This window comes from Pteropus medius, unplaced genomic scaffold, assembly GCF_902729225.1.
Source record: "Pteropus medius unplaced genomic scaffold, Ma_sr-lr_union100, whole genome shotgun sequence".
NCBI lineage: Eukaryota > Metazoa > Chordata > Mammalia > Chiroptera > Pteropodidae > Pteropus > Pteropus medius.
The window spans coordinates 279,209-291,560 of NW_024344436.1; the positions used below are offsets into that span (position 1 = coordinate 279,209).

The following is a 12,352-nucleotide window of genomic DNA, read 5'->3' on the forward strand; positions in this document are numbered from 1 at the left end:
GACTCAGCATTCCAAGCAGCTTCTACCTAGGTTCTACGAGCTTCTATTTGTGTCCCTCCCTCTCTGGGGTAAAAGCCAATGTCCCCTGGCACTGCTTGCCACTCCATAGTGAGGACACTGTTCTGTTACTGTGCTTCAGATATGATCCCTCCCTCTGACTGTATACCAGATGCTTACACTGATTTCTAAGGTCACTGCAAAAACGATGACGCACACCACTGTGAGGACATGCTGTGAGAGATATCCCAGTGACAGTGGTGTGAAAGCAGAGACAAGAGAATCTGCTGGAGAAGCTGTGGGACGTGGGGTCTGCCTACCTCAGTGCTTTGCTCTGAGATCAGGTTTGGTCAACTCAGCCTTCTCACAAGTAGGCACAGGCCCAGTTTGGGGATGAGAAATATGTACTCCCAGCTGTTAGGTAACTGCGAGTTGTTCCACCACATTGTCTCAGCTTCTCCACCTCTGAGTGGAGGTGATAATTGTACCTGCTTCAGAGGGCTGCTGAGGTGAATAAATGCGATGATATAAATAGTCTTTATTACAGGACTGGCCGTATAGGCAGGTCATAAAAAGACACCACACCAAGGTCTTACTACTTTCAGCAGAGTCATATGTGTGCTTTAAGGAGCTATATGCTTGGAAAGGAAAGCTGCCTGAAGAGGGGAAGCCCTGGCAGAAGCAGGAGGGTTCTCAAGGGGCAAAGGCTCACCCAACATGTCTCAGCAACCATTTTGAGCAGGTACACAGCCTCTGCTCCTCCTGCCCTAAGCAGTATGCTCCCAGGCCGCCAAGACAAAGGAATGAACTCTAGACCCCAGCATCCCGCAGGAGAGATTACACATGTCTTGAGGAGCAGGGTGGTTCAAGGCAACTCTGAGGGCCCTTGTTACATTCTTAGCTATAGGAGAGGCTGGCGCTTGGGTTTCGGTTGTTCTTGGCCTCCTCACTGACCTGGGGCACTATTTCCTCCTCCTCTCCTCTCCCCCATTCCTCCCCACCTTCTTTAAAAAAAATGTTTAAAGGATTTTGTCAGTGAATGAACTTATTCATAAAGCAGGTGTAATGACAGTTTGCAGAGCTAAATGGGCACTTAACTGTGTGTCTAATAAATCTGCAACAAAAATAAACAGAAGAGAAGAGAGTTTGGGAAAGAAAGGCGGTCAGGTATGAAAGGAACCTGTCATGGTGATTTAACACAGCCCCTCAACAGGCAGCATTCGCCCTGTCCCCTCTTGGCCACTGCTGACCTGGATTTACTAGAGGCTGACAGCCTGGTAGAGGCCACTTCAGAGCAGAGCTGGATGATCACAAACGGATGGTGGGGGAAGAGGCAGGGCAGGCCACTGCATCCACTGCCCATTGATGAGGCAATTGCAAAACACATGGAGGCCAGTGCCCAACCACCTTCCCTTCAGAATCCACACCCAGATTGCAAATGGTATTACCAGGATCTTTCTGCCCACCCTAAACCACCCTCCACCCAGGATTTGGGTGACAATCTGGGATTAGAGGCATATTCAGGTGAATGTAGCAAACACCTGTTGTTCTAGTGTTAATCACCCTTCCAGGTGCACAAGGGACCTAAGACATTAACCCTCTCTTAGTGGGCCTAGCCTGGTGAGGACAAGTTTAGGAACGCATTTTCCATGAATCATCTCCCTTGCCCTGAAAAACACCATCTCAAAGGTGAGGGCAGGTGTAAATACCACACAAATCAAGCTGGAATCCCTGCTCCTGCCCCAAACTCAGAAAAATGTTAGTTTCTCCAAGAAGACTCCAGCTTATTTAAAGGTGGAGACATATTACTGCACCCCCTTCTCCCCCTCTCCCTCCCCCACCGGCACTAGCACAGGGCTCCTCATAAGACAGATGTTGAGGAAATACCTGTTGGCTTGGATTGAATTGTGGCTCACGCTGTTTTTGGTGGTAAAAGCCCAAGCACTCTGCTTTCTAAGGGCAGAGGCTTCCAACCTCAGCTGGCTTGGGGCCCTCTCTAAAGTCTCTGCCATCTCTCCAAATTTCCCCCTCTGTGAGTGGAAAGGATGCTTCTGGCTACTGCCCATCTCAAGGTTTTAGATTTGGCTCCAGTTACCACCTTCCTGCCACTGCTATCCCAGCCATTCTCTAGGATGAACTCATCGCCCTTCAGTCACCTCTTAATATCACCTCATGAACCACATCAAACAGCCTCACCAACTTACTATCAGTTACCAAAGAGGGCTTTGGCCCAGACAGGACTCACATTTTTGCTTTAGACAAATGCCCCAGTGGGTGTTGTCTTCCTCCTAGGCTGTCTGCTCAACACTGCCTGTGGTCTCCTTGAACGGCAACCTTCTCAGGGCATCTTCTTCAGAGCTCTGCAAATCTCTCTTCCCAAAGAGAATTAGCAAAATGGGGGAAAACTGACCCTTGGCCATGGGGACCTTTAAGTATGGGTTCCCCATCACCCTTTATCCTCTTGTCCCTGGGGAAACAGGCTCAGCATTACTGTCCTTGGGTGATGGGAATGTTTCTGTAGACAAGACTTTGCTCTGCCCTCACTCTTGCCTCTGAAAGGTGCTGACAATCCCAGCCCTGAAACCAGTGCATGTGGCTCTAACAGTGGTCAATGCCCAGAAGAGTGTCTTTGTGATTTGGGGCCTCAAGGCTTCACAACATTGGGTTTTACTCACAATACTTTTGAGAACACAAAACCTCTGGACGTCCAAGAAAGATGTCAGCAGGAGAGCAGTAGTATCCAGAGCCTTTAATTGCCTGACTACAGGGCCTTTAGAGCCCTCAGCACAGACAAAGCAACTTGAGACATATAAACTGAAAAACAGCCTCAAGGAATTTATGCTCTAACAGGGACATGAAACAAATCTATGTTCTATTTGGACATGTGGCAGGACCACAGTGACAATGACAAAAGGTGCATTAAGAGGAAGAGCTGAGAGAAGAATGAACAGGTTAGACTGGAGAAGAGGTGAGGTTAATTAAGGAAGGCAATGAGGCGACCTCAAACACTTATGCTGAGAAGGGTAAGGGAGAGGAGAGCCAAGGCAGGTAGAAAAAAGGACTTTGTCTCCTGGACACAGTGCAGCCTGGGGCACAGCCTTGCAGAGAGGGACTGAAAGACTTAAAGAGGAAGGAGAAGCCTCAGTGCCTGGAAGGTGCAGCACTTGGCAAGGCCAACCGAAAAGAGAGTAGTGAACGGGGGACATTGCACAGACAGAGAAGCAGCAGCTCCTCGGGGCTTCAGGCAAACAGGCAATTCCGTGCATAGAAATCCTGAGGAACAAGTTTGCTTTTTGTACAAAGCACATTTCATCTCCCTCACTCCAGTACTTCCCACCTTCAAAGGATCTTTCAAGTATGATGGTGTCGGAGAGGTAAGATCTAGGCAGCACCTACAGAAAATTGCCAGAGGATCAAGAAATCACCTAGTGGCTGACCCAGGCAGGAGAGATATTGTAGAGAATCCACTGGGACGGTCTTTAGTCTGGTCTTGCAAAGTCCCCGCTCATTTTTTGCTGAGTGGACAATAAGCAACTAGGCTTACAAAGCCACAGTGTATTGAGGAAAGAGCTTCCTACACTGCAGTCCAACTCCAGCCCAGGCCCAGGCCAGGCATGGGGCACTGCAGGGTGGAATGAGGTTCAAATGTGGTAAGAGGGCAGAGGAACACAAAACAACTGTGAAGGGCAAGAGAGGGTCACAGAGGTTCCCAAACACCCTTTCTAAGACAGTTCTAGAACTGTGCAGTCTCTGAGAAAAATTTGAAACCAGCCTGGTTAAGGTTGGTTTCTGATAGATCTGTTCACACTAATTTGAGGACACAAATCTCATAGCATGAGACCCACCTGGTGATGGTCTAAGTCTCAGCAAATATTTGTAGATTATACAGAAGCAAATCAGAGGGCACAGTGACCCAGAACATGAATTCACTGTTGGGTAAGCACCCTTGGACACCTACTGAAAGTCCAGGATCTCTTACAGGAGCTCTTTATTTTCTACCAAAAAAAAAAAATTCAACAGTGGAAGCAGAGGGGCTGCTCCTAGCTGCCTCACCTTGTTTCTCCGGGAAAGTCCCCTACCCTCTTCCATCCCTGCATTAAAACAAAACCGAAGTATGGTGAGCAGACTGCTACTGAAAGCCTTTCCACTACTACCACCTCCTGAAAAGGTGTAGACTTGTTTGCATGGGAAGAGAGAAGGATGTGAATGACAAAAGTCTTCTGTAGGGATCTAGGACTGGGCTTGGTTCTCGGATTGGCTTCTAACCAGCTACAGGCCAGGAAAAGAGCTTAACCTCTCTCTGATTAATGGATTTCCTATAAATCTGGAAGAAACAGCCCAGTGCATGGGCAGTATCAGCTAAAAATGGTTGTGAAGGCGCTCTCCAGTCCTCACAGAGGACAGGCTGGGAGAGAGGAGGGCTGAGGCTTCCATGTGATCAGATTTGTTATATGGTCAGTTTGCCACAATCCTCTTCCTTCCTCTGGAAAAATGAAAAAAGCAGCAGCTGACCAGACCCTAAGAGAAGACCCTGAACCATCAGGGGTCACCATCCTGGATGCCAGAGAAGGGAGGGAATGTTTTTGTTTAGCAAGGCCCACGAAGGTAGATGACTCCAGGAGAACCGAGAAAGAAGCCAAGAAAGTAAGAAAACTGCACTCCATGGAGGGAACTCCTGGGTGTCAGGGGTCACGAGATATCTCCATTCAAGGCTGCATAGAATGACCTTCTATTCACCACAATTCATAGAAAACTTGTGGAATTGGTTTCTGGAGGCCTGTCTCAAGTCTTGAGAACTAGAGAGAAAAAGGAGAGAGAGAAGTGGAGAGAGCAGAGCTTAACGCCTAATCAATGCCCACTCACATTCGAAAGGCCCAGCCTGACCCATCGTAAGTCACAGGGCAAAGCTATGCAGAGTTGAGGCCAGAGGACAAGCCCAGGGCTTGTAAGTACACATGACCTTGGGCTCAGGGCTTGCAAAATAGGAAGAAAGGTAATCCGAGGTCTTAAACCCGCTACTGAAATTCTTTCAACCTGTAGGGAAAGGAAACAACACCAAGATGACTGAGGCCAAGGACTCAGGGATGGAAGTCAGAAACAGGGCCCGGAACTCAAGTTGAGGAGAGCCGTGAGCACACGCATGTGTCTGTGTGATGACAGTCACTTCTGTACACCTCAGACAAGGACAATATGAGAGCCCAGGACAAGAGAATAAAAACCATCACAGGAAAATGGCTTCCAAATGAAAAGCCTTTGGGGGAAGGAGGAAGCTGAATGGGACAGAATGGTTTCTTAAGAGTGAGACTAAATAGGCACAAATATCTGCTTACTTTGGCCATTGTGCATACTCTTTGGCCCATTGAGACATCACCTGGTAGGCAGATCATAAAACTGTACATGGGGTGGGCTAGAAGTGAAGAAGACAGTCTTCTGCGTGTACCACACATAACAGGATTTTCATGAGCTATATGTATTCCTATGTTTATCGCTGCATTATTCATAATAGCCGATACAAAAACAACCCAAATGCCCATCAACAGATGATTAGATAAAAAAGATAGGGTACGTATTCCATAATTATTCAGCTATAAGAAAGAGAGATATCCTCCCATCAGCAACAACATGGCTGGATCTTGGCCATATTATTTAAGTGAGACAAATCAGAGAAAGACAAGTACTGTATGATATCACTTATTCAAGGAATCTAAAAAAATTAAAGATTTAAAACACAGAGTAAAATGGTGGTTCCCAGGGGTTGGGGGTGGGGAGTATAAGAGTGATGGTGTTTAAGGGTACAAAAAAAAAAAGATAAAAGAAACCTTGGACAAACAGCTGGGTGTGGTCTGCACAAACTGGTTCTCAAGGCCAAATCCTTACTTCCTTTGTCTATTCACAAGAGTTAAAAAAATGACTGCTTTCTCTTTGTTGATCTTAACAGCAAAGGCACTGCCTTAGCGAAGTCAAAATGGCAGCCATTTTTTGTTTGTCCACATTCATAGATGGAAGCAGGTAGGCAGAATATTGAAAACAAGCAAATTATTCCTGTTTCACTTTGAAAAGAATTATATGACTTGTTTTACAGAACTAGTAACAGGTTTTGCTTCCTAGTCGAGGCCATTATTAAAGTCAGTTTATAGTACCCAAGCCCACACTGCACAGAGTTACTGCATAATTAATAATGAACAGTCCACAAGATGGGTGCTCTGCCCTGCAGGACATCACAAATGAACATGCCAGAGAATATGATCATGAAAACTCCTGTGGGATCAGGCCTCTGGGCCAGCATGCATGACAATAGGACAAGAAACTAAGTCAGCATTCTCACTTTAGGGAGTCTGAAGCCCACCTATTTCCGGGTCTTCTAAAAAATGGGATATGCTTTTAAAATCACATAGCACAAAGCCAAGTAGTCCTCAAATCTTTTTTTGTTACAAGTTGCAGAGCCCATCATCCAAATGAATATGTAATAAAGAAAGATAAGAAACCAATAAAAGTGGTTACCTAAATAGGATGGGGCAAAGGATGGAGGGAGCAGGAAGAAAAGCAAACCTTTTTATATAGTTTGACTTTTGAGGCACATGGAGTATCTCTTCAGAAAAAGTAAAACAACTTTTGAAGTTGGAAGAACATAATATCTAACAGCTGACAGTGGAGAGCTCTAGCAGAAGGTGGTGGGAGGGGTGATGGGCAGAGCCCACCACTTCCTCACCCAAGGAGTCTTGGTGTGTCTTTCTGCACTGGGACACCACTGGCATGACCCAATCCTTTATTTTCTAGCTGGAAAACTAAAGCCCAGGGAGCTAGGCTCTCCCTCGGGGTTTCTCTTTCCATAGGCCATATTCAGGAAGAGCTAAATGCACTCCCCAGAAAAAAAATACACCCACCCAATCCTTTTGAAAGATTTATTTTTTAATTAAAAAATAAAAGTTATCTTAACATATCTGAATTGCAGCTTCATGAATGGCAATTTAATGAAGCAAGAAAAACAAGGCTTGTCAGCTCTTGAGTCACCTGACCATCTTATATTGGGTACAAAGGCACACGTCTTCAAACTAACTTTATTCAGAAACAATACTAGTAACTCAGAACTCCCTTCCCCTAACTTTTTGCCCACCCTCACCAACCGCCCCTCCCCCGCCCAAAACAACCAAAACATTAAATTCTCTTTTAAAACTACAGAAATAAGTGCTGAGTCAGCAAGGAACGTGGGCAAGCTGCCCAAGTCCTCCATATCTCTCTGCTTTGATGACTGGCACCCAGAGGCTGGCAGGGAGAGAGCCACAGCCCTCCTCCACCACTTGCCAAGTGGGGCTTATACCCAGCCCCATAGCCATCACCCCAACTGGGGTAGGCAGTTCCAAGGCACTGTTTCCCTTCATCAAGAGCATCCTGTGGCTAAAGCATCCTTTCAGGAAGAGAAAGGCCAAAGGCAAGCAAGTCCTCCTCAAGTGCTTGTGACGAAAACACCACCGGATCTCTTCTCTCCCAGTTTACCAGGCTTTGGGAAGTTTTACTCTCCCTATTCTCCTTCTCTCTTTCCCTTCTTCCCCGTTTCCCCCTCCCCTCAAAGAGTTTTATTTTAGCTTGATGGTGGGGATTCCGAAGAGGTTACTGGCAACTCCTGGGGCTGGCTTGGGAGTTCTGCCACCTCTAAGGGGACATCGCATGCTTTAGGTTCCTGTGTGTCACAGAGCTCTTCTCGTCCCTGGGGGGGCAAAAGACGTTCCTGGCTCTGGGCTTGGCTGTTCATCTTCTCTTCAGCTTCTATCTCTTCTGAGGTGGGGATGGAGTTCTTCTTGGGACGTCCTTTGGGTTTTGTGGGTGCTTCCTGACCACCTTTAAGAACCTACATGGGAAAGAAATGGTAATTAAATCTAAGAAATAAGTCCTTTCCTACACTTTACCACTCAGCAACATCTATACCATTCCTTCCCAGCATGACAGAGTTTGCTAAAAAGTATTTTTAACCCATCAGGTCCAGTCTACAAAGACCTCTTCATCCTTTACATGAACTTTTAGTCAATATCACATATTTTAGCATTAAATAAAATGATCACAAACACATAAAAATCCAACTTCAATAAGGAAAGAAATGAAAAGTAAAATACTAATATGGTATCCATGAAGTTGACAAGTTAAAAAAAGACAATATTTGTAGCAAGCAGGACAATAAACACTCATATTCCAGTGTCAAAGTGTAATCGGCAGAACCTTTTCAAAGGGCAATCTAAGAATTCGAATCAAAAGTTTTAAAATGAGCATACTCTGACACAAAAATTCCACTTCTAATAATTTAGCCTAAGACAGTCATCAAAGACAAAAATTGATCTGCAAAAATGTTCATCAGAACAGCAAAAATTTGAATAAAATTACCCTGAGTTCTCACCGTGACTAGGTAATTATAGTATACCCAAAGAGAGAATATTTGATGACCATTACAATTATTATGTAAGAGAATGTTTAATGACAGGGGAAATATTATTAATTTTTTTGTGTGAAAAACAGGTTATAAACCAGCATATTACAATTTGGAGGCTAGGTGACTATACACTACCTTTTAGGATCATAAATATAACTACCTGTTAGGATCATAAATAATTTTAATTTTTTTAATTTATGATTTTTCTTATTTTCTTATTTTTCAACAATGACCATGTATAAATATTTCTGTAATCCAAAGATGTTATAAAACAGTTTTGTATTGTTCAAAGAAGTAGTAGAGCACAGTAGAAAGCATTCTAGAGCTTTGAAAGTAAAATAACTAGATTAAATTCTAATTATTAGCTTTGTCCTTTAAAGACTCTGAGCTTCAGTTTCCTAATCTTTAAAATAGAGATATTAGTACCTTATCTCATAAGATGATGGTGAGAGTGACTGACAGATATGTATATAAAGAGTCAGAACTGTCCTGAAAGAAAGAATATGCTTTGCACCCTGCTCACCTGGTTAACTCAGCTTAGACAGTGCTTCCCCTAAGCTCCCAAGTCTAAGTTAAATGCCCTCTACAATATGCCCTATGAGCTTCCTATACTCTCTCCATCAGAGCACTTTTCATAAAGGACAGTCACTGCATGCATATTTACCTGTCCTTCCTACTCAGTCTCTGCACATAACAGGCATCAACAGTTACTGAGTAAACTAACCATTCTCTACAAGCCTTTCCATAAAGCTGAAGAAAGATATAAAGCAAGCAAAATAACAGTATCCCAAATGGCCTTTGCTGATTTCAAAGGACTTGCACATTATTACCCCAATTTGTGACTTACACAAGAATCCCAGGAAGATAGGCAAGAATAATTCTTAAAATATTTTTGTTACTTTGAAATATAACAGACACTCCTTCCTCCATTGACGCTGAACCCTGGCTAGGTGGAGTTTCTGATTTTCTGGGCAAGTAGTGAAAAAGGCTTCAGGAGGGCCTGGGTTAGCACAGATAATTAGGGGTGGGATATATTTTTGCTACTTATATATCTAGCTTCCTCTTATCTTCCCCATTTGAACAGAAACTCCCTGAAAGTAAATTTGGCATCTATCCCTTGCTTTGCACTCCAAGAATCTAACTTCCAACTAACCTTCTATGCAGTCACCAAATATTTATTGACTACATTTCATTCCAGTAAGAACAGCAGAGGACTTCCAGGTGCTGAATTATAATAATGAATTCAGTAGCTTGATAAACCATAGTTCTTTAAAAATAATAATAATAATAAACAGCTTTATTGAGATAATTTATATACCATACATTTCATCCATTAATAATGTGCAATTTATTGATTTTTAGTATAGTCACCGAATTGTGCAACTATTACCAGAATCCAATTTTAGAACATTTAATTGCCCCAAAAAAGAAACCTCATACCCATGAGCAGCCACTCCCCAGTTCTCCCCATCTCCCCATCTCTCCAACCCTAGGCAACCACAAATCTGCTTTCTGTCTCTATAGATTTCCCTATTCTGGACATTCCATATGAATGAAATCACATAATATGTAATCTTTTGTGACTGGCTTCTTTTCTTAGCATAATATTTTCAAGGTTCATCAATGTTATATAGCATGTATCAGTGCTTTGTTCCCTTTTACAGCCAAATATATCCATTGTATGGATATACCACCTTCTCTTTACCCATTCATCAGTTGATGGACACTTGGACACTTGGGTTGCTTCCACCTTTTGGCTATTCTGAATGATGCTGCTATGGACACAGGTGTGCAAATATCTGCTCAAGTCCCTGCTTTCACTTCTTTCAGGTATATGCCCAGAAGTGGAATTGCTGGTTCACATGGTAACTCTATGTTTAACATTTTGAGGAGCTTCCATACTATTTTCCAAAGAAGCTGCACCATGTTATAGTCCAATCAACAGTATGGGAGGATTCCAGTTCTCCACATCCTCGCCAATACTTGTTATTAAGTCTTTTTGATTATAGCCATCCTAGTGGGTGTCATTGTGATTTTGATTTGCATCTCCTTGATGACCAATGAAGTTGAACACCTTTTCAAGTGCTTTTGAGCCCATTATATATCTTCTTTGGAGATATGTCTATTCAAATCCTTTGTCCATTTTTCAATTTGGTTGTCTTATTATTGGGTTGTAAGAGTTCTTTATATATTTTGGTTACAAGTCTCTCATTATATCAAAATTTGCAAATGTGCTCTCCTATTCCGTGTGTTATCTTTTCACTTTCTCGATGTCCTTCATATGTCCAATTTATTTATTTATTTTTTTTTTGGTTATTTCTTTGGTTAATTTTTCTTTGGCTTTTGGTGTTATATCTAAGAAGATTCTGCCTAATCCAAGGTTGTGAATATTTACTTACATTTTCTTCTAAGAGTTTTATCGTTTTAGCTTATGCATTTAGGTCTATGATTCATTTTGAGTTAATTTCTGGTATGGTATGAAGAAAACCATAAACACCTCCTTTTAGCTGGGAATCTGATCAACCAGTGTACTTTCCACACAAGCACAGAGATCTGAAAGAGATCTCTAACAAGGTATAGATACTGACAGAATCCACCTTTGGAGAGAAGAAGTCCCTATATTCCTTTTCATAGAAGTCATTATCTGATTTTGATTTCAGTGCAGGCTGTTGAAAGCACCTGAATGTGCCAATATGGTATTCACATGTTGAAAGCAGCTCCACTCGGTATGAAAGAGGTTATACAAAATTAAGTTACCCCATGTAATAATCAAGTTATAAAACAGCAGGTCTAAGGAAGTCACCTAATTTGCAAGAGAGAACGCCACCCACACAGCTTGGATTGACCCCACCTGGCTGTTTTCCTATAGCACACACACACACATACACACAAAAAAAATCAAAACAATCAGACCATTTTCTTAATGGAATAAAACATTCCAGTGCAAGCAATAATTAAGAGATAACTACCCTCTTGGCTGCTTTCTACACTCGACCTCTGGCCCCCTGCCTTCCAGCACTCCTGAGACATGCAATTATCTCACTACCGCCCCACACCAGGAGCTGCATATTCTCATGCACTCTGTAGCTCTTCTCCCAGGACCTCCTACTCCCCAATTGTTCCATAGAGCCAATTTAGTACCCTTGTTCCTGAGAGGCCAGACAACCCATTGCACACACACACAAGGTCACACATCTCTCGGAAAAACACCTAGCATATCATCCACTTTTATTAACCATGCCACTGACAGCCCTCCTCTGAACTTTAAACTTAGGTATCCCAATATCCTGTTGCTAGGGATGTCAGGACAAGGCCTTTGCTTCCTTCCCAAGGTGTTTAGGTAGGGGACAGGCAGTTGACTAGAGAGCCTTGAACTTCAGTGCAAGGAGGGGCTTTCTACCTCCCCCATTCAGAGAGGAACCTGAGCTGAGCAGGCAGAAGTGGTTCGTCACTGTCAGAGAGCGGGCCGAGGGCAGGGCCAGGATTATTTCAACACAAAATCCCTGACCACTTGACTCTAACATTCTCACCTGTATTTCATTGTGTACAATGTGTGAGGGATACATAAAACGTGCCACTATTATTTCTCGCTCCAAAATTTATCTGCAATTATCCATTCTCCCAGCGGACTCTGGGCCACAGACTTATTACCTAGAATGCTTTGTGCTCCTTTTCCTCAATCTTTACCTGCAGCTCTATGGAAAAGTGAGAGCCATATTACTGATAACTGTTTCCATGGAGCTGAGAAGCAAGATTCTTTAGCATGAATCTTTTCCAAGCACACTGTGTAGCCGACTTTCTCCACTTGAAGATGGGGTGTTCTACCATAACATAAGCCCAGATGGTGAGGCCCTGACAGAGGGAAGGCTGGCAGAATGAGAAAGAATGAACACCCAGGACTGCTCTTAATTAGAATTCCAGGAACCTGGCTTATTT

General features: G+C 43.3%; 1 protein-coding gene and 1 pseudogene across 1 annotated transcript in view; both read right to left on the reverse strand.

Annotated features, from left to right (window-relative positions):
• The window catches only part of LOC120610525 (keratin, type II cytoskeletal 8-like), a 28,484-nt pseudogene extending 26,475 nt beyond the window's left edge, over positions 1-2,009 (reverse strand).
• A 5,134-nt stretch (positions 2,010-7,143) lies between these two features.
• The window catches only part of BARX2 (BARX homeobox 2), a 60,308-nt gene continuing 55,099 nt past the window's right edge, over positions 7,144-12,352 (reverse strand). The window contains exon 4 of the mRNA XM_039872710.1: positions 7,144-7,843. Coding sequence (XP_039728644.1) covers positions 7,577-7,843 — 267 coding nt within the window. The 3' untranslated portion in view covers positions 7,144-7,576. The remainder of the gene's footprint in view (positions 7,844-12,352) is intronic.